At 30.7% G+C, this 24,250-nt stretch overlaps 1 protein-coding gene across 1 annotated transcript in view; it reads left to right on the top strand.

Annotated features, from left to right (window-relative positions):
- Positions 1–24,250, top strand: part of LOC129960531 (collagen alpha-1(XVIII) chain-like) — a 146,250-nt gene that overhangs the window by 58,002 nt on the left and 63,998 nt on the right. The window contains exons 2-4 of the mRNA XM_056074024.1: positions 14,547–14,631; positions 21,394–21,449; positions 23,912–24,037. Of these exons, the coding sequence (XP_055929999.1) occupies positions 14,547–14,631; positions 21,394–21,449; positions 23,912–24,037 (267 nt within the window). The remainder of the gene's footprint in view (positions 1–14,546; positions 14,632–21,393; positions 21,450–23,911; positions 24,038–24,250) is intronic.

The following is a 24,250-nucleotide window of genomic DNA, read 5'->3' as shown; positions in this document are numbered from 1 at the left end:
GGTGGAATCTTCGGGTATCGTGTAAAAGAACATTTTTCATTGAAAGAGATTGTGAAATTTTCAGAGGCAGGGAATGTTTAGGTAAACGCTTCGAATTATCTTATACGAAATGAAGTGAAATCAGATCAAGGAACCGAGGTATTATGAATAATTAATTTTGATACCTAATAAATGTGATATAAAGGGTTAATGAGTGTAAATTTACACAGACTTCTGGGAAGTATACACGGAAGAGGTATAAGAGCATTGTTATGATGTTAAGTGAAATAGTAAAGTGATTTCTAAATGATATCAACAAGATCTGGAGTATTTTTTTTATTACAGTAATATAATGAAGGCTATATTGCAGGATTCTTTAATTGATATATTATATTTAAAAAAAGTTTTTCAAAAGGACTCTTGATAATCTACTTAATTGTTAATTAACGCTAAAATTGTTTTTCTTTACATTAATATCATTTCTATCAACTCATGAATCAATTAATCAAACTATTCAAAACTGATTTAATATTTAACTAAAATTAACACTTTTTTATGTCCTGACGATCACTAATCTATTTTGCCTGAAAAACTTATTTTTTTAAAAAAATTATACATATATTTCTTTTTAGCTTTGCTCTTGATTTCAATATTTCATTTGCATTATTGTACGTCCAGCCTACAGAATAATGGACCGCTTTTCTCAATTAAATAGTTTGTTCAAACGGTCATTTTAAATCGAACTGAATTTTTGAAAATTCATTTACTTACTTAAATAACTTATTCATCTGAGAAACACATTCTCATAAAATTCTCTCCAAAATAAAATACAAATTAACGAGAAATGGGCTTAAGTTGGTTTGGATTCTTGGTTAAATTTGCAGTCGAAGCTCAAACGCATTGCGCTGTTATGACGTGGAAGTTTAGAGGTGCCAGCTCTGATATAGTATTTGTAATCTGATCACCTTTCAAAATGACGAAAATGCAAGATAGGCCTCGTGTTGTTAGAAATGAGACATAAATGTAATTAAGATAAACTACAAAAAGAAATTATAGCATTCGTCAAAATATTTACAACACGAAAAGTGCATAACTTCCTAAATTTATGCCGGCGCTGATATTTATTTTTTCTCTGAAAGCAGAACGATCACATTCTTATTGAATAATTATACTTTTTTATGAGTCCTTTAAAATATGAATGGTGTCACTTTTATTTGCGGCGGAGTTTTCTGGTGTCTTGAATTATTTATGTCTTAGTAACATTAAAAATAAATCACATTTTGTAAAAATGCAAAAGAATGAATTATAACTTGAGGAAAAGAACAACTTTCAAAATTGGAACCAAATCTATCAAAGGTTTGAACGTCTTTCGTTCTACAATTTCACAGACATTTAAACGCGATAACTCAAAATGCAGTTACTTAAATATAAGAAATTTGCAAAGTAATGTTATGACCACAAAAGAAGTTCTTTGTCAAATCTTGGCTTCAGTCGGTTGAGAAAAACGTTTCTACAACAAAAACTCAATTTTTGGGTACTATTAATTGCATGCCAGGGATTAATCTCTAAAACAAAAATTGCCCAGGATCATATGATAAATTCATAAACCAGACTGTTAATTATACTCTCTAATAAACTTGTCATGTCAGAAAATGCCGTATATGGCACTGGCGTACAGTGGTTACAAATATTAGTTTTTGGCGTGAATTTAACATTTGTATTGATCTATCGTATTATCCTAGACGATTAATTCCTGGTATGTGTTAATATTATCCAAAAATCGAGTTCTATCAATAAGACGGAGTCAGGTGCACTTTGGAGGGACCCACCTGATCACCCTTGGTACTTCGATAAAAGTCCTCGTTGGTGTCACCGTCTGGATATCTCTAGAAAACAGCAAACGGCTCTCTCTCATTTTTTTGAGTGGACACACCAAATCCCTCACCTTCCAACATGGCCGGAAGATCTTTGCTGAATGCCCTTGGTGCAAGACAGATCAAGCCCCTCCCAATCGTATTCTTAAATGTTTAAATTTTATTGTTTTTAATATTTTAAGGAATACTCTTTTTTTTTCAGATTTTTTGGAGATCTTTGGTTTTATGGAGGTGGTACAGTGCAGCTATACCACCTGGGATCAGAAACAACAACATAATAACAACAAAAATCGAATTTGTATTTTAGACGCGTTTTTCTGAGCGGATTGAGACAAGAATTTGACAAAAAACTGCACGCGTAGTCACAAAACCCCATACTAAATTTGAAACATTACAGTCATAGCGTTTTTAATTTGTCGCGTTTTCATGTTTCTAAAAGAACAGACTATAGAGGGTAATTCTGTGTATCGAATTGTATCTATCTAGCTCTCTTCGTTTTGTAGTTATGTGTTAACTTATATCCGAACAGTCGGACGAACGAACTTCCTCTGAGCAGATTTTACTCAAAATTTGATAGAAATCTTCAAATTTGGTGAAAAAAGCATATCCAAATTTCAGCAGTCTAGCTTTGTGAGTTATCTTTGTCACAAAAGACAGTTAAACGGACTCTTTCCAAAAATGTGTTTTTTCGAACTCGGAGTAGGCTAAAACGTGGAGATTCGTCAAAATCTCGAGCTCGAGTGTTTTGACGATTAGTCTACTATCTCTATACCACGCATACGAGAAACTACAAATGTTAAATTCACGCCAAAAATTATTTCGTAGTTATTGTTCTCAAATGCTTTATAAGGCATTCGCGTTTACCCAAAGTCGGCAATTTTATGCGGAGAAGAATCATATCTTACTAGAGAGTACGCGAGAAAATTTAGGGTGCAGCACTCATGTTGGTGTGTATTTCTTTTAAATGCTGAGAAAACGCAAGATTTAATAATGAATAGGAAATAAATCACGCGGTTTATTTATGAGTTTTGGTCGCTTACGTTAATATCAATGAGTGATCAACACTTATCCTTGCAGGCTCACTACACAGATTGAATTAGCAATTACTCTAATGTAATGTATCTTGTCTGGTTTTATATTTCGTTTGTCCTTTTCTTATTAAATTGGAATAAATAATGATAGCGTATAAGGCTGTTTAAATTAACTTTCCCAACTCAATGGCTATGTAGGGTGTTTTATAGATCACAATGACATGAAATTCGGATGACCACTTTGGATGACAGATTACGTGTTCGAGATTTATTGGAAAAGATTAACACAAGTATTCGCTGATAAGAGGCGCTGTAGCACGACATTCTACATAATCTCTATATGAATCCCGTGGCTAATGCCAAGTAAAGAAATCTTCGAATTGTTGATGCGACAAAAACATTGACGGAAAACCTGTTTCAAAGACGTGAGACAGCGAATAAGGCTTCGATTGCCAAAATCATGAGATAAAAACGTTGAATCTTTCTCTCCCCTCTCCCTCCTCCCACACACACACAACAGAAAACAAGTCAGCTCTCCATACCGACTTGTCCCTTCATACGGGGTGGAAAGCATTCCAGCCACCTAATCACGGAGATCCCAACGAAACACTCTCGTAATTCCTTCGAGGGAATTATTGAGTGTGTCAGGACCGTGGCTGCAACTAATCAAGCCATCTCTTCCACCCAACAGCCACCAAGAACAAGGTCTAATCCCTGCGTGAGAAAATCAGATTTGCTCTCTCTCTCTTTAGTGTCTTTTCTGGTGTATCCGCACTCATTTCACCACTGCAGTGAGTGCTGGGGGATGGCGAAGGTAGGGATGTCATCGATGGACGATAGAAAAATAGCGAATGTTATATGAAAGAATTTTAGTCTCTTAATATGCTATTTTGTTATTTACTAGCCACTTTTGGCGACTAGATGCTTCGCCGGGATTGATGGTAGCTAAAACTTTCAATTAAATATTTTGGGTTCCTTGGCTTTAATGAATTCCTCAACATTATACTTAAAACTTTAAATTTTAATTGGAATATAACTCGTGTTATTTTAGAAAACTCATGCCATTCTAATCACTGCTATATGCATTTCCCTGTCTATATCTTTATACATTCTATAACGGAAGAAAGAAGAATAGTAGTGTTTAAATTAGCAGGAGCGGTTTCCCCAAAATTTTCTCCGATAATTTCTAATACAGGTGTTATAACAGAAAAATCCTTCCATGACATAGGCGTACAATAGTTACTAAGTATTAACCTTTGACGTGAATTTAGCATTTTTACTGAATCTGTCATGTCATCCTTGGCTAATTTTTTTTGCCATTAATCCCCTGCATGGGATTAATAGTACCCGAAAGTCGAATTTGTGTTTTAGATGCGTTCTTCGAAACAAATGTAAACAAAAAAATTGACATAAAACTGTATTTGTAATCACAAAATCTCATGCGAAATTTGATATATTGAATGCATAACATTTTTCAGCTATCGCATTTAAATGCTTCTGAAAGTACAGACCTACAGACGGTCATCGCCTTGTTGGATTTGGCTCAAAATATGATGAATGTCTACGGTATAGATGATAAATTTGTGTACTGTATCTTTTCTATCGAGATCTCTTTGTTTTGTAGTTACTGTGTTAGCTTATATTCGAACAACTGGACAAACAGACTTTTTCTGGACGGATTTTGCACAAAATTTGGCAAAAAAAAAAAAAAAAAAATCGGTATAAAGGCAGTATACCAAATTTCATTTATCTGGTTCAAAGTGTTTTTAAGTTATTTTTGTCACAGGCAGACAGACGGATATTTTTCAAAAATGTGTTTTTTGAAAACTGGAATGTCTAAAACGTGGAAATGTGGTCTAAACGTGGTTGGAGTACAAGAGAGCTAGATAGCTGAAAATTGTAAGTAGCTAGATAAATAAAATTTGTTTGACCGTCTGTTGGTCTATACTTTGGTCTATCTGCACTTGGTATGCGGTCATCTGACAACAACTTTAGTTTCATGTAAAATATTGGAGTTAATCGGCGGATAGCTTCAGTAAGATTGCTAGATTCATGCCATACAGCTCGTAACCATTGTTCATCAATGCTATGCAAGGTATTCGTGGCTTTACCCAAGGTCTTTAATTTTATGTCGGTTAGTGTCAAAAAGGATTAAGGGAGCGTACGTGAGAATTCTGAAATTGAACCTTAATTGTAAGTCAATAAAATTACAAAAATTTTATTGAAATCATGCTTGATTCTGAAACCTATTCAAATTGGAAATATAAGCTAAATCTTCATATATGGCAATGGAAATAAACAACAATGGAAAAAGTACAGCAGGTTGAAATATTAATATTAAATATAAAAACGATTTGAGTCTCACTTCAAGAATGGAATACATTGATGTAAAATATGGTTACAATATTTAAAAAAATAATTAAAAGGAAAAAAATAAATTACAAATTTTTCCATTATCTCTAAAAAGGTATCAAAAAGATAACATTTTGAATTTTAAAATAATGTAAAAATAATTTATATGCTGTAATGCTTTTTGAAGTTATTACGGAAAAATGGTAAAAATTCGCTTATTTCTTAATCAACAAAAATTTAAAAAAGATCACTCCATGGGACACAAAATATTATACAGCAAGTTTGGTAACTCTACATCTGGTCTATAGAGCACAAGCATACACATATATTCATCTTTATTATTTGCATAAATGAAAATAGTGTCAATTACTCCTACATTTAATTTAGAAACAAATTGCTCAAAAATCTGAGAATCTATCCTTTTAAATCTGAGATTGAATTTCCCATAAAAAATAAAATTCAATAAATCACGCGCTTCATTTAAAAGCATTTCGTTACTTGCAGTTATTGTACTTGCGAATGAGACGCTATTTTCAGGCAATGTAGCAACATATAAAATGCTCTTTTCTTATTTCATACATTTACGAGTTTTTACACTATTTTGATGCTTTCAAACTTAAAAAACAATTAATTTAGTTAGGATCTTAATTATCAATACGAATACCGTTACCGGCTCATATGGATATCGCTAATTTGATAATAATTCATTATTAGACCCCATTATATTTGGAAATACCCCTCTTTGGCGACCAATCGATTTACAGAGAATATGTCGTATTTAATTTCAGTTAAATCTATCAAGCAGAACACGCCATTCATGATTCTCTCTGCAAAGTTTAAGCATAAATTTTTGATCGACACTTAATATATTTAAAGTAAATTCACATTTGTTTCGCATATTGTGTACATGTACATTCTTACTGGAATTGAGTCCTCCGATTCATTGTGCGATTAAATATTTAAATGGTATTGATAATCTATTTCAATTTGTACTTTGCCTTCCTCATATGATTTATTTCATAAGTGCCTGTTTCCTCATACGATAAATTTTTCACTGTCTGTATTTCCTATTTCATTGCTTGCTTACTCATATGTAAATTTTCTTGTGCAGCAAATATGATTAAATTTTCTGATTCCTCATGTGAACTGTAATGAAAAAAAGAAGAAAATCAAACCGTTGAATATTTTAGGAAACAGTGAAAATAATTTTAATTTCTTTTGCTACAAGAAAATTTAATGTCGAAATTTATTCAAAAATATTTTTTTTAATTTCTAAAATTTAGAAAAAATTTGCACGACAGCTAAATTGATATAGTCAAATAGAGAATTTTTGAACTTTCAAATGGTTGGAAAATCAGTTTTGTGTAGTATTAGTACTTTTGAGAGTTGATACAGAAAAACACCAAAATCTTATTTAATTTTTGATAAAACTTTGCCATCATAAAAACCAACTCTAAGGCGCTCATTCCTATTTTACCAATTTTGACACAGATATATTTTAAAATTATATTCTTTGGAGGTAGTGTTTTCTTTCAAATAGTTTGTCCAGGTGACTGACAAAAACATTTTTTGCATCTTATCATTCTTTGTTATTTAGTACTTTAGTAAGAAGGAAAGAAGAAATCTAGAATAAGTTATTTTAAAATCGCCTGATCGTAAATTAGATTTGAAAAAGGACTGAAGTCAAATCAAATAAATATATAAAAATAAAAAATAAATATTTAAATATGTAAAATAAATATATAAATATATAATAATCAAATAAATATATAAAATAAAATAAAATATTATATTTTGTAGATAAAACAAATTGATTTAAATTTAAATTTTCGAAAAGATTGCAGCCTAGAGGAGATAATAGGTTTATAAGCATAAGGTAGGGTAGGATTTGTAAATTAGAGTCAAAATTATCATCATCATTTTACCAACGCAGTCACTCGGATTTGAATGAAACCAATGCTATTCAAAGGCTGTTAATTCACGTTTTTGGCTTTTCTGGTTTATTAAAATTTTCAATGGTAGTAAACTTGACCTTTCAGTGGAAAATTACAATTGTTGATGGAATTATCAACAAATTTATATTTTTAAGCTACTGACACTTGATTGTATTTTACAACAAAAAGATATTTTAAGTTCCTTGATTATAGAAAAGATGTTTTTTACTTTAGAGAAATAACCTTTGGCATCTGAAAATGGTACTGGGAAGAATTCATTTAATTTATAAAATCATCCTATAGCCTTCGGAAACCGGAGTTGGAATCAAGTAGCTTCGTTAGCATGTTTGAATTTAATAACTTCTTTAACACATAAGGATTCTGAGCTTAATAGAAATAGCACAGAAGAAAAAAAAGGAGCATTCGTTCCAAGTAGCTGCGCTACTAAAGACTGATGTTCTTTTTTAGAAGAAATTTTAAGGAATAAATGCACTTACCGGTTGAATTAATTCTTCATTTGATCAGAGAACGATTTAAAAATTTCTATAATAGAAACGGTGGAACTTTTCAGTGATGCACACGTTGTTTTGTTTGCGCAATATATACTCCACTATGTAGGCATTGAATTCTTCAATACAATATCCATGATAATATTTGTGATCATAGCATTTCTGATCATCCAAATCATCAAACATCAAGTCTTAAACAATTATTGACTTATTGAATTGATCATCACAAGAAATCCACGATAAGAACAACAATTGTAAAGAATTCTGTTAGAATAACAAGATGATTTTAAAATGGAAAATTGTGCAATAAAAGCAGACGATTTCAAAAAGCTCGAGCAGATGTTTTTAATTTTTTTATTTTCTATTCACACAATATTCTTGAACAGACGATTTAAATAAAAATAAATTTATTCAATAAAAATTGAAAAAAAAAATGTTTGCAATTCATTTAAAAATAATACTAGAATGTTGCATTAGCAGTAATAATGCTTTCAATTATAATACGTAATTTAATTAAATTCTTTTATGGATATTTATTATAATGGATATTTATTATATTTATTAACTTGTGATTAGAAATTTTACTTTTCATTTTTCACAAAAGTATTGTAGTAGATGTACAACTCAACAAACGAAAACAAATTTCAGCGCTAGGGTTACAAGAAAATTATTCTGCCTACTCGTTTGGGTTACTATATTGGCGATGAACTCGGGGGCACACTGAACAAGGATTCAAGCCAGTTATTTTATGAAATATTCAAGAATTCTGTGAAGTTACTGATTTATACACTTTAAAGTAACATATGCATACATTGTACGTATGGTTTCTTGTATAGTTTAATTAATGTATGGTTTCTTGCCAAGCACAATAAAATCGTGCTAATCATCCAAAACGCGCCAAAAATCCCCCACCTTCGATGGCTATGGAAATAATAAAAAACAGCTTTTAGAGTTGTAATAAAATATTTTCACAGTTACATTTCACGATAAATCGCCCCATAATATTTCAACTTTGGAGGCAGTACATAGATCTTAAGCCTAGCTCACATTTTAATTTGACAGAATAGTAATTTGTTGTAGATTGATTCCATTCAATTCATATATCATTAACTAATATGGCGAAATATTAATGAATGTGTTCATATTAATAGTTAAACAGCCAGAAAAGCCTGTATTCTGGACGAGCAAGCTGGTCGTCGAAAGCGTTTGATTTATACTAAATGAACTAATTTTTAATCAATATTAATTAATTCTTAAACGCATATTAATTATTTGAAAGAATTCACAGACATATCAATATATTGATTATTTACGTTACTGAGCATTTTGTTTATCTTAAAATTTATTATTTTTCTTCTTACATTTTTGTGATATTTTAAATTTTATTTACCTATTGCACATATCTTTATTCTGCTTTTGATATACAAAATATGAACTTTTACATACTAAACCTTTTATTTTATGTTAATTAAAACGAAAACAATTTACGATTTTGTTAATTCATAAAATTGTTTCTTTATGATGATTGTTCTAAGGCTGTGGACGTTAATACTTTATTCATAAATCTAAATAAAATTTGTTTTTAGTCCTTTCTTTTTATAAATGAAAATATCAAAACAGTACGAATACAACATGATGCATACAGTAGGATATTTCCGCCAATTCAGTCAAAATTGCTTTAAATATTAAAAAATTCCCTAAACGTTCCACTAATACCATTCATTGGCCAAGATATCGTTCAGTTTAAAGCACCACTTTTTCTGTGATATTGTTATATGCATTGTTTCATGTATACTATCTCGTTAATAAAATGTTATTCTTTGCCAATTGTCATCAAGACTAAAAATCTCTACCTGTGCTAATGATAAAAATGAATATTTGCTTGCGTTATCAGTCTATAGGTCAAATCATTTGACTTACAGCTGCCAATTTTCGTACATATATATACCTTGGAAGTTGAGAATGTGGAATGTCCTCGGAGGATATGTGGAGAATCCCACTGAAAGAAAAGAAATCCTACGAGGGATTTTTGGAAATATTAATTAATTATAAATTTAAATAAATTTTAGCATTTTTGCAAAATAATTCCAAAAATTGTTTTATTAATAAATTTTACTTCATTTCAAAATTTAAAAAGTTGTCTTAATAATGATACCATTTTAATAATCGTTCAAATCTTTGGTTGAAATTTGAATTTTGGAATTAAAAAAAAAAAAACTTTTTTTCTGCTTTTAGACCGTTTTTATTGTTTCAATAAATATTTAATCACATGATTTTCTTCTCTTATTCATTGCTTACTGTATAATATTAGTATAGTTTAAATGATGATTAAAAAAGTGAAGTCGTAATACTCCGAAAGTTCGAAGATGGAATATTATATTTTTGTTACATTTTGCATTTTTTATGATATTTTCAGAGTAGTTTATTTTCATTCCTTCATTTAATTGTAAATGCAGTGCACTAGAATAAATTAAAGATAAAATGAAGCGTTGTTTAAATTTAGGAACCTTATTGGAGCTTTGATCAGATTAATAATCATCTGCAAATTTCATGGTGTGTTATTTTTTTAAATTCATTTTATGGTTTAAAAAAAAAGTCAGGTCCTTTAGCTGAATATTACTTAGAAAGCATTAAAAGTGTTTCGTAATTTTTTTTAACTATTTTAAGTTATAAAATTTTAAAAATTTAATCTTGTAAATTTTTATACTCAGTATTATAAAACCAGTTCTCCTGATAATGATTTGCAAGTCAATAGTCTTTTTTTATTTCAATTTATAAATATTTCGGACTTAAAACTGCACATATAGAGAATAAATTCAAATCAATAAAAATTGTCTGATTTTGAAAACTGGTGAAGGTTAAAATGATACCCAATATTCTCTTTGCCTAAACGCCTTATAAAAAAAACTGCTCAATCGGATCCTGGAAAGAACCTCTGTAAGACTTAAAATTAGTGTTCGATTTCTCACGACAGCTCTTAAAATTCGTGCCAGCTATCCAAAAATTAGGCAAAAGTCTTCCATGTTGGATGACTGTCGTAAATGATTATAAAGAGTTTTTAAGTTGAAAAAAAACAACATTTGTTTAGGATGATATTTGGCGAGAAATCACATTCCCCAAAAATTCAATTTGGCTAAGAGACGCGATTGTTAAATTGGGCCAGAACTTCCAAATATTCAGTAATAAATTATAGAAAAAAATAGGAATAAATTAAACGGTTGGAAAATATTTTGCTATCAGGTGGTTTGTTTCTCATATGCGAAGTATAGAGAATGTATTGTTATCTCCTAACAGTTCAAATTCGAGATTTTGACAAAGTTACACAGTTTTAGACTTCCATGAGTTCAAAAAACAGGTTTTTGGAACGAAAAAAACAGAGAAAAACAGGTCCGTGATGAAAAAAACAGACGCTTTGAGCTATACGGATGAAATTTGGTATATTATTTTTATATAAAATTCGTAGATTTCTATAAAAAATTGAATAAACTCTATTCAGAGGAAGTCTGTCTGTTCGGTTGCTCGAATGTACGTTAACACGATAATTACAAAAAGAAGATAGATTATGAAAAAAATTTAGTGCACACATTAATCATTTATAGTGTAGACATTTATCAGATATTTAGCCGTATCCAATTTGAGTTTGACCATTTATCAGTCTGTAGCTTCAGAAACATATAAAAGTGACAAGTCAAAAACGCATATGACGTAAATATATCAAATTTGGCATGGATTGTAGTTTTGTGTCAAAGTTTTGTTTCAATCAGATGCTAAAAACATGTCTAAAATAAAAATCTGGTTTTCAGATATTATTAACTGCTTGCCAGGGATTAAAAATTCGTCAAAATATTCACACGAATGGCTTTTTTTTGAAAATGATCACACGATGACTACTCTATCGTGTGATCAATTTCAATGATCACACGATAGACTCAGTAAAATGTAATGCACGCCAAAGGTTAATATTTCGTAACCATTGTGCGCCAATGTCATGCACGGCGTGCTCTGAGATAACACCTTTATTAGAGAGGGTGCGAGAAAGTTTAGGAGAGACCACTCCTACTGGTTTAGTTTAATTGATAAAAAATTAACTAAACGTTTTACATTACTTACTTATATGTATGAAGATTCTATTCATAGATAAAATTCTTATGCAGTGAGAAATTTTCCCATCACTTTCATTCACAGAAATCCTACCCCGTCGGCGTCTCCTCATTCAATTCTCAGGGCGACCCATTGTTTGCGAGCGCGGAACTCTGGCCTCCCGCCAGATGATATTAGGGCCTGGCAAGTGTTCGCGTACCTCTGAGAAATGGTTCTCTTAATCCGGGAAAATGCGAGAAAAAGGTCCTATTGCCACAATAATGCTTAATGGACTCTTAGGGAGGCAGACAGAGGAGAAATGGCGCAACTTCGGAATTACTTTCGCACTTACTTTTATTAACTCGTATTTGAGAATAGAATGTAGTTATGGAATTAAGGTTTTGCCCCTTTATAAAAAATATTCCCATTTCAATTAAAACATAGTATAAGATGGTGTACAAAATTTGAAACTGATAGGTAACACATATACGACTCATTTTAATTTCTATGAATCATCATATGAAGATGGATTTTGAAATAATTCGAATTTCTTTAAACTTAATGGTCATACACAACAAAGCAGGGAGGCGATTCTAATTCATCTTCCCATAGCCAGTGAGTTGAAGTTATGTGTAAAATGATTCATCTCGTACGAAAAAATATATTCATCTTCTAATATATCCAAAATATACTCATTCAAAAAATATATTCTTAGTGCTCATTTTTAATTCAGTACATCATAATATGAAAATATATTTCCCAATGAAATTTCTTCCTTAAACGTTTCAAAATTTTAAAACTTATTGGAGAATTTGCAGTAAAGTAGGAAGATAATTCCTGTTATGAGTATTGACAGAAACGATAGTATTTTACTAAGCAATACAAATTTATTTTATTAACCCGACATAATAAGCACTATTTACATATTCGCAATTAATAATTAAGTTTCAAATTTAAATCTCCAAGTTCCCTTTTGGAGTCTCTACCTAGACACCACTTCATCTTCCACTCGTTTCTCTCACAACAAGCATCAGATGATTAAATAGGCAATTGCCTAAGATGCTCTATGCTCATAGGCAGTGCCTTAACTCTGTGCTCATAGGCAGTGACATCTCGGACCCTGAACTCCAGAGAAAAATTAATCTTAATTCATAAAATTAAATCTTAAAAGTTATTTAATTTTATGAATGCATTTAATTATAAAAGCAATGCAATCGTTCAGGAGAAATCGAGCTTTTTAAAAATTAATATTGAGACATTCCATGTTAATTACCATTTGCAAGTTTGGCGCCATGCTATTTTCATAATTTTAAAATATGTAATGGTTTATGACCTTAGAAAATGTCCAGTCATATTATTAACTGCTTTCGATGTGTATACTCGTCCATCCAAATCTTCATTTTGATATAGATGACGTGTAATCTTTTCATTCTAATAAAAACGAAATTTTTATTAACTTTATTATGAGTATTTCGAAAAATTTATTCTGCGATTATCGGTAATGTGTTTCCCCTCTTTAGACGTCACCACTTTATAATGAATAAGCACTGTATAATGATCTTTTAAATACATTTTTCTCAGTTAATGGGTTAAACAGACTTCTTCTTCCTCACTTTTCAACTTGTTGAAAAGTAAGGAAGAGAAAGTGAGAGAAAAGTGAGAATAGAAGAAGCGCGAAAGATTGTTGGGAAAATATCGTACAAAAAATGTCGGAAAGATTTCGCTACATAGAATACTTTTTTCCACTTGACTAAATAACATGCAAATGTCGTTTAAAGTAAGATTTTTAAAGAAAATTTCGTTAAATAGAAGCTCATTGAAAGGAGATTCTTTTATTATTTGAATTTCTGTATCAATTTTCCAGGATAAATCTAGTGAAATGTGCAAATGTCTGATTAAATCTAAATGATATTTATATTTTTTAGCAATAAAGTGCTCATAAGTGAAAAAATGAATGTTTAACACTCGCTCAATAAAATTGCAGACTTAAGTATTATCTCATGCTCCGAGCGAAGGGATACAAATCTGCAATGTTTAGAACATCCTTTTAAAGAAGCCTAAGATTCCATTTCCTAAATCAACACATGGCAAATAAATCCCTATCAGAATCTATTAAAATCACTGAAGGGAAATTTTTCTGCCTCTTTTGAACTTGTGTCATGATGTGTATTGACGAATCTCATTGCTTCTTCCTTATATATAATGTGTCTAACAAGATAAAATAAGCTGAAGTTAAAATTTCAACAGACCTTTCTATTCGGCCCCACCTCTGCTAAAATATGTCGACAGGATAGTTATCTGTGTTAAAAAATTCAAAGGTTTCTTCTATTCGGACACGCTACTGCTAGAATTTGTTTACATATATTTGTATTAGCACAACCACAAAGACGGACTTTCCAGGAATAGATTTCATTTAAAAGTTTAAAGAAATATACAAATTTAGTCTAAACACCACATATCTAATTTCATTTGTTTAGTTTAAAATGTTGTTGAATTGTTGCGTTAATCTGAACTACAGAACGTAACGTTTTTCGGACTCAGAGATATCTAAAGCGTAAAATTCGCCAAATTGGCGATTTTGATTTTTTTTTTTCACAGTTACAATTCTTTTTCTTTGCAAATTTAATATACGAGAAAATTATTAATTGCTGAAATTCCTATTATCATATGATTACCCATAATTTTCTACTATTAATTTCAATCTGGAAATACTATTTCATTGTTATTTACTGTTATTACTTTCATTCATTTTTTTTTTTTACTGACTTTATTTTTTTTATATTACAGAGACATGGTAGGGAAACTTTTATCGCTAATAACAGTTCTTTGTCTTCTCCCCACTTCCATGCAGTCGAGAATCACCACAATAAAGGTGAGCTGAAATTTATAAATATTCTCTGAAGTGTTATTGATGGTCTGTATCTCTCTATCATGAAACAAGAAGGGAATAGTCTCTTTGAAACTTATTGTCATATTTTTTAAAAAAATGTACTTATACACATTGGGACCATTGCCATTGTACCACATGCTATTGGGGAATAATATTTTCTGAAAGAGCATAATAGATGGGACTTTTGGCGATTAATCGTATCGGATGTAGTTAATGCACAAACAGTGGAAAATCGAATGTAAATTTTTGACTCCTTTTTTCCTACCAAGTTAAAACGAAATTTGAACTACTCAAAAAACGGACTATTGTCACACTTAAATGGACTATCCCAACTTATGTCTGGTGTTGTGGGTTAAACATTGATGCCTATCTATTTTACCGACAAATTGTCGGTAAACTGGACAAACATCAAAGCACCCCAGAAAACCGCAAGAGGGATCGAAAGGGGTCCGCTTGCCGTCTGAACCGGTCGTGGGACCGCCGCTTTACAATGGCTCAAAATTACGATGTCTGGGTCAAAATAACCCTTGCGTTGCTTTCAAAAAAATGTTCATACAACTAAATCTAAGCTAAATTTACAAACAACCACAACTTCCACATCTCCAACTAATTGATTCCTTTCCTGTTTTGTACCATTGTTGTTAATTTTTTTCAGTTTCATTGTTAATTGAATATTTAATGTGAAGATATAATCAAACCGACCTGAAATTCTTTCAAAGGCTAGTTAAAGTTTTATTAATAAAGCGAGCTTTTAAAATAATTTCAGAGAGTGTTATAGTTCTAACGAATGAACCGAACATTTAATAGGGAAAATAATAAAACTGCAAAGAATGCTGTACCTCTAACGGATGAGTCGCTATTTCACATGTCGTAGATTCAATTTTAAGGCCTCCTTTACCTAGAATATATTAACGGACTGAAGCTGTGGTTACTGATGATTTATATAATTGTCAAAGCGATTAAATATGGATTTTGCCTTTTTAACCAAAGATAGTCATAATGAAAAATTATTAGATATGCAAAAAAAAAAAAAAAATTTTCCTGTCAATATTATTAGAGGCGTTTCTTACTGCTGTTGGAGATTCTGTAAATTTAAAGCATTTTGGCTTCTTGGCGAAGATATAGAATCAAGTTTGGCAACTTAGTAATAAGACATCTTTGGCCAAATAGTTACCGACTTGTTTAACGACTTCTACTCTGTTTTGGAATTTTTTTGTTCAGGAATTTGCACCGAATGATGAACTGCTGTTGTGCTTTCACTGAGTAAATGCGATTATCCGTCTGTCCGGCAGTTCGAATAATTTAACTCGATAACTACAACGAAGAGAGTTAAATAAATAAAATTTGGTACACAGGCTTAATGTCTATGGTGTAGACACCCGTCAAATTTTGAGCCAAATCCAACAAGGAATTGTCCGTCTGCCTTTCCGTACTTTCAGAAACACGATTTAAAAAACTCAATGACTTAAATATATCAAATTTGGTACTATAGTTTATGACTACAAGTGTGGTTTTGGGGCAAATTTAGGTGTCAATGGGTTGTTAAAAACGTGTCTAAAACACGAATTCGATTTTTGGATACTATTAGCCACATGTCAGGTTTTAATCGCCAAGAAACTCGTCATGGAATATATGAAAGATTCAGTCAAAGTGCTGAGTTCACGCCAAAAGTAAATATTCCATAACTTTTGCACGCAAATGCGCATTGCTATTGTAGTCAGTTAAAGTTTGGAATATTTTTACTTCACTTTCTGTAATTATTTATAGATAATTACTGTAAGTAAAGTTTTGTTCGTACTGTCTTAATTCGCGTCCATTGAATCTATTAATCCGCCAAAACCGCAACTTATCGCAGTGCGCCAGGAAATGATAGCGCTTTGTCCTACCGCAAATTAAATATCCAGAAAGAAATCAAAGAAAAATGCATAAGAAATATTATAATCACTGAAATAAAAAAGGTTTCTTAAATATATAAAGATCTTGTTTGTAACAAATCACTTTTGAATGCCACCTGGATCGGCAGGAGTATTGACAATGTTTAATTTTAATTAAATCTCTTATTCCTAACTTGGTCCTTTTTCCCTCATTAAAGTATGCTTAGGTATCAGATTTTTATAAATTTGAACAGTTTCCTTTCATTAGGCTTTCATTTAATCTGTTTATTGTGTGTATGAACATTCTTCCTGCTATATAAGTATACCATTAAAACTTAAATATTTTGATATATTTTTTTAAAATTGCAAACTGCCTTTTACCATAATGTAATTTCACAATCTGATTCCTCATGATAGTTAGCAGAATCATTTTCCCTTCATTTTTAGCAATGGAAGGAATTTGCACAATTGGATATTTGAGGAAACAATGAAATTGGTTTGAATTCAATTACAATGAAATCTATAGTTGAAAATTATAAAAATACAATTAAAAATTATTGAAATACATAATAATATGCACGTCAATAAATTGTTATGATTAAAAAGATTATTTTTTAAAAATGGCTCACACGACAAATATCTCATAATTTTTAATTAATTAAAGTTTTTCAAAAGTCGTACAAAGGTACACAATCCCACCGTCTAAAATACATTTGTATCAAAATTTGGTAATAGTATTTGAAACTATATAATCAATACGAATAACATGTTCTCACACTCATTATCTTTCATTAATAGTATAGAAAATAATATGAAATTAGAAGATATTATAATTTGGTTCAAAATTTCTTGTTCAGAAGCACTTAAGATATTCTAAAATAATTTCCACTTTTCTAAAAGACCATCACCGATTTTTTTTATAAAATGAAATGCAGAAAATTTCTGATTCTACATGTCTAAAGAAAAAATAAGAGGAATGCAACTATTAAATCTAAAAAAAATTCTATTATGAACTCATTTTTGCCATCTAATTTCACATAAAATTGGATCAAGCATTTATATGGAATTTCATGAAAATACTTCGGAATACAACGAAATTTCCTGCCAAGAAAACAGGAATAAATAATATGACAATATTTTAAACAAATGTTGTCATATAATTTATTCCTGTTATGTTTTTAATACTATGCTGGAAAATTTGTAAAAATAAATAAAAAAAATCTAATAACATTTGTTATGAAATCTATTATACATTTGTTTAAAATACTTTAGTATACATTGTATCGGAAATTCTTGCATAATGCTTATAGCAAAAAAATACAAAACTTTATTTTCACCAAAGTATTCTTCTTTTCTCAATAATGAAGTTAACGTTGATCACAGGTCTAAAGATAACGATTATTGAAGTTCTGGGAATCGATATACTGTTCCAGCTGGGCCCATAACCCTTCTGCACGCATTTAAGAGGCTCTTACCACAAAATCCCCTAAGGTATTTGTTACCAATGGAATAATAATAATTTCTGGCGTTCGTGACTGGAGAGCAACGAAACCCTTTATTAGATTATGAATTAACTATTACTCTGCATTGTTTTCTCTAAGAACGAGGTGAAAATGAACTATGTCAGTTCATTTAGTAATATTGATGTCTTGAAAAAGAATCAATTGTTTGATTCTGATAGGATTTCAATTTGAGTTAAAGTAACTACATATAACTACATTAGTACTAAAAATACTTCTGCAATATGTGAACTTTTCAATTGTCTTTAAGAAAATTTTAAATAATTTTGTTTGTAAGTTATCGCTCGAGATTGTAATGATATAAAACAATAGAGCTCTCATGGTTAGCTTAGAGAGAAAAAATTTCGAAATTTTCCAATGGCAACACCCACTTTATTATTACGCACGTTGGTCAGCGTATTGAAAAATAATAAATAGCATTAGAATGATACGCTCATAATGAAAACAAATGGCGCAAGAAAGTCTTTGTAAAAGAGACAACACTGATGGTAGATGGATGGTCGCACTTTACGTAATTCAAAGGGATAGGCAATAGAAGCAGCAATAACAAATACTGAAGCTTTTGAAGAATGTTAACAAGCAGTGTGTCTTATTTGTTTTTGCAATCTCGTGCCCAAGCATGGCAACAATATGATATTTCTAGAAAACGAAAACATAAACTGATAAAGCTATTTTATCTAAAGATGAAATTATAGTAGGCGGCTGCAGAAATTTTCCGACCGAGGAGCAAGCAATATTACTCCAATATAGCTTCAAAATAGCACGCAATTGATAATTTCATATTTATTTAATGGTAATTAAGTATTCGATAACTAATTTTGTTATAATAAAGATTTATTTAAATATAATTTTAAATAAATTTTATAAAGATTCATTTAAAGATATAGGCAGAAAATTAGAGAGATGCATAGCATAAAGAACAGAGCTTGTGGGAAACTTCTAAAATAATCTACGTCTATCGTTTTGATAGACGTCTATCAAAATTTGAATATAAATAATATTATGATGAGGAGACTATTAGCATAAATATTTTAAAGTATTTAATTGTAAATTTTAGGAATTATTAAGCAACTGGTCACCGAAGGCGCTTAGTTTGAAAAAAGTTGCTGATTTATTGACTTGCTAACTTATTACAACAAAAAGAAAAACGATTACAAAAATAAAATATCTGTTCTTTTTTTTAAGCATTCAGTAAAGCTTGAGTCAAGAAAAAACGAGATGAAAGACACCACAGTCTTATATAATATGGAATTTCTCTAATATCTATAGTATTGATTTTTTTGCCGATCAGCCAAAAAAACAGTCAGCAACAATTTGACATCTGATTTACTTGCTTGCGCTGCCAAATACATGGAAAATAACAAGATCAATGAACTACAATTGAATCGGAAATCTAGTATTCTGTCGACTAAATATTGTCGACATTTTGTAATCAAGCGAGCAAAAACAGTCGGCAACATATAACATCGGATTCATTGGTCATCTGTGAAACGTTGTGCAAGTAGAAGTTGAATGGACAACAAGTGAATCAAATATCCGATATTCAGTCGATTTAATCGCTGTTCACGTATCATAAAATTAGGAAAAAATTCACTTATTTCAACTGTTTATAATGATTGAAGTATGGGGTTAAAATTATTTGACTCTCTGACGTCCAGGCCTCTATTTCTCACTTCCGAAATGGTGAAAAGTTTTGCCGAAGAAGCTTTTAATTTCATGCGGACAAAGGCGGGGGGGGGCAGCGATTTTGTGGTAGATACCCCCTAAATTAAATATTTAAATTTTAAAACAGGTTTGAAATTTGCATTTCTAAAGCACTGCTATATTTATTAAATTCCTTAAATGTTTTTCAGAATTTTCATGCTCTTTCCCTTTTTTCAGGGACATGACGTAAATCAATCACACTATCAATAGATAGATGAATCATCACCATTATAAAATAAAGAGCAAGAGGAAAATAAATGCATTCCTTACATTACAGAATTACAGGATGATTCATAAAGAATGGGACAGAAATAAAGCCTAGTTATGAAATCTGTAGTAAATTAATTGTGATAAATAAAATTTACTATGAAACTACAGCTATCCGAGTTTTCATAGTTGTTCTACACATGATCCTCCAATGACACGACAAATATGTATGCGTTATTCCAACACGTCAGTTAACATATGCCACATCTCCATAATGCCTGTCACGTCGTTTTTTTTTTTTTTTTTTTAGGCAAATTTATTTTACGACGTCTCGAGAATCCTGAACACGTTCACGGTATTATCCAACCACTTCGGTTTTGGAGGGTGTTTGTCCTGTGCTGGTTTTCTTACATAAGTTGGTTGGGCTGGTTTTTCTTACAGGGTTTCAGGATACACCATGTCTTGAAATTGATTCACCCACTGTTAAATGTTGTGACTATGTGGTAGTTCTGTACAAATGTAGTGTGAACATCCCTTTGAACGAAGATGCTTAGAAATATTCCGAAAAACACAGAATGCTTTTTTCTGCATCCTATCTTCCCGCGGCTAGCAACGATTTCGTTACTGAAAGAATGTTCGCTGAGGCCATATAAAGCTCGTATAGTTATAGATTCATAGTAAGTTTGCTTCAGTTAAATAAATCAGATAAAGAAATAGTATTATGCTATTCTTTTTGTCTCGTTCAACATGAATCATTCTATATAATCAATTGTATATAATAGAAAGAACTTGAAAGTGAAGTTTTTTGCTCGCGTTAGGTTTCATTCTTGAAAACCTTTGAATAATTTATCAAAATTAGAGCGTTCTGTATTTTTTATATTAAATTTTTCATTCCGTTAAAATCGCGAAACTACAATCTTTTGAAGATTTGCTGCTTTAATGCTTTTTATTTGTAATAATTAAAAACAAATAAACCGTTTTATAAAAATTCGTACGATCATTTTCTTGAATGTGACTTCTAGTAAAAGAAGATTAATGTTCAAAAAATTAAATATGTTTCTGTGAAAGTAACCAGAAACGAAATCGAAACTTATAAACAGGCAACAAGAGAGAGAGAATTAAGAAAAATTCTGAGAGAATGAAAGAGAGCTTAGATGGGAATAGGAAGGAAAATAAATAATCATCTGAAATTATTTGGCGAATTGAAAAGTGCCTGCTTTTCAAATTACCTTATTATTGAAAAGAGTCTGTGTTTCAAATCTAGAAATCAAGCTGAGTCAAAATCATTAAAGTCACTGAATTTACAGTCCATCGATTTTAGATTTGATTAGACTTTCAGTTTTTGTATCAACAAAACTGAATAAAAAATAATTGTTGATCACTATGTGTGTTTACTATAATTGCACGTACGTATTTTTAAAATGTTTCATTTCTTACAGAACATGAAAACAGTCGCTCTCATGATTATAAGGTACATAAAGGATCTCATGCTGTGGTAAGTAAAGATATATTTTACATTTTTAGAAAGTACATAAAGAGATATTTGATTTATTACTAATTAACTAACTCGAACATCATATGGAAATGTTGAGTGTGTTGGAACTATTTTCGGAAGTTAGCCACAAGAAATCCATTAGCAGAGTGGAATGCTATGTGCTTAAAACTCACGCCTGCTGTTCTTCAAGATCAGCAAGATTGTATTTTTATAGCAATGAATTCAAATAATCAAGAGCCTTACTTGAAGTGCGGCAAGAAATAGATTTATAGTATAACAGATGGAGTTCATATTGAATGAACGAAATAAAACTTTCAACTTTCTTCTATCTACTGATGCCGCTCATTAGAAATAAAAATTTCAAATCCAATTTTTAATAAAGTCTAAAATTTCTAAAAAAAACCTTGTTTGAAAAGGAAGGTTTGAAAATATGAATTATGTCTATGGAGAATTTTGAAGGACTTTACATAACACCGAAAGCTGTGTTAATAATAACCAGTAGACAAAACTTCTAGAGATCTCCTTTCCTAATTACTTGCTTCACTTTGGTAATTTTTCCTAAATTATACGATTATTATTTCCCTTTAAAAATTACCTTCCTACTATTTCATTTTTTACACAGATTTAGCAAATTCATATTTTTGTAAAATGTGTAATAATTTTGTAAAATATCATCTTAAAAAAATAAACTCTTTATTACTTTTTTTGATGAAAAGTACTGTACATAAAAATTAAATTCATCAGATTGTAAAGCCCGTATTTAACGTAATTTTTAATCAGTTTTAGAAGGTTTATTCTTAAATATTTTTTCTATTAGCTCGACAGATTGTAACTCTTAAATCTTGATTTTTGTAAAAAATTATTTCCGTCTCTTCCCCTTCTCGCTCTATCCTTGGCGGATGGGAGGAATTATAAATTATCAATAAAACCAGTGTGTACGGATTCCTTCACTTTTGGAGATTAGTATTTCTAGAGATAATTTTTGTTGTATTTTTTGGATAAATTAATTTTGAACTCCCATTTCATTTAAAAGACCATGAGTGCGATCTTTATCAATTCTGTATAGTTTAAATTTTAGTACTTTATTCTTACGATTTTATCTCAAGCTTACAGATCAAAACAGCTAATTTTCATTTTTTTCCAGTTGTCTGGCTGATTCACTAATTAAAAACCTTAACAAATATTATTATTAAAGTATAAGGATTAAGTACGTTAAGGAATTTTTCAAAAATTCTTTCATTTCAAATTATTTTTAAATTGAATTTTTTTATATGTGTGATATTGAAATCAACTCATGAAGATGGTCAGAAATAATGTATGTTTAATTTCAATTTGTCATAATCTTCGTTTCATAAAAACTTCTTACATGTTTTCATGAATGCATAATATTGCTTTACTGCTAAGAGATTCTCATATCTTAGTAGCTGCTGTTGCTGCATGCAGCTATAACTCTACATATAACTTTAGGAGATGCAGAATTTATATAAATCAATGACGGCCAAGCTTGGCAATGAATTTCTGGACAACACAAATTATTCTCGAATATGCGAGGGTCTTGGCATTTTTTCTATTAGAATTCGAGATTCATTGTCTCTTCTTGGAACAATCTTGAGTTCTAATGGATCTATCACGGGAGCTATAAAAACCGAGAAGCAGGCATTCGAAGTTATGGAAGTACGAAATCTCTCTTTTGAGCGTTGATCTCTAGCGAGTTCTCTCTGAGCGCTTTGTGCTGTAGTGTTTGTATACTATCAATTTGCTAATACTGTTCTCTTCTTGTGCTCTGGCTTGTCTCTGTGCCTTCTTACGAAATAAGATATAGTTAGTGATTACCAAGTTTATTGTACTTTCTACCGTATACACCCCAAAAGGATTTTCCGTATCAATATAGACTATATTAAAATCTATTGAAAATATCTAGTTTGGAAATTGGAGTGAGTAAGAAGGGAGGGGCTGAGGCCTGCATTGCCTAAGCTACCGTGTAGGTTTTATTTCAGTCTTTTATGTAAGGGAAGGAGGAATCATGTTATCCTTTGCTAAAATGCAAGCTGGAAAAGAAATTTTGCTAAGTAACATCATAGTAATGTTATTTAACAAAATTTAAGCCATCACTCTCAGAGACATTTCTTCAGTAACGTCATAGTGATGTTACTTAACAAAATTCAAGCCATCTCTCTCAGAGTCATTTCTTCGATGCCAGAGAATTAATTAAGCATATCTCTCTCACAGTCATTTCTTAAATCCCAGATAATTATTTAAGCATATCTTTTTCAGAATCATTTCTTAAATCCCAGATAATTATTTAAGCATATCTTTTTCAGAATCATTTCTTAAATCCCAGATAATTATTTAAGCATTTTTTTTCCTGAGTCATATCTTCTGTCCCAGAAATTTTTTTAAACATATCTCTCTTAGAGTCATTTCTTTCGTTCAAAAGAATTATTTAAACATATCTCTTTCAGAGTCATTTCTTCAGCCCCAGAGAAGATGACGTCCAGTATCTTCCCAACGTCGAACTTCTTCGAGGAGAAAAAGGAGACACGGGAGCTCCCGGACCTCCGGGCCCGGTGGGACCAAAAGGTGAAAAGGTATGTAAATAAATTTCAGGAATAAAAGTCTTATTTTTCGTCCGATAAATGTCAAATATTAATATTAAGACATGCAGATCATTTTAAAGCTGAAAGAGAAAATGATACATGAAAAATAATATGTGCCAATTGCAAAAAACTCTCAAGAAAATATTTGAATTTTCATGACATTCACAATGCATACATTTGTTTGCATATAATAGTACTGTTGGT

Source organism: Argiope bruennichi, chromosome 2 (assembly GCF_947563725.1).
Source record: "Argiope bruennichi chromosome 2, qqArgBrue1.1, whole genome shotgun sequence".
NCBI classification, from domain to species: domain Eukaryota; kingdom Metazoa; phylum Arthropoda; class Arachnida; order Araneae; family Araneidae; genus Argiope; species Argiope bruennichi.
Note: the sequence above shows the minus strand (reverse complement) of the source record. Positions and strands in the feature narration are given on the sequence as shown.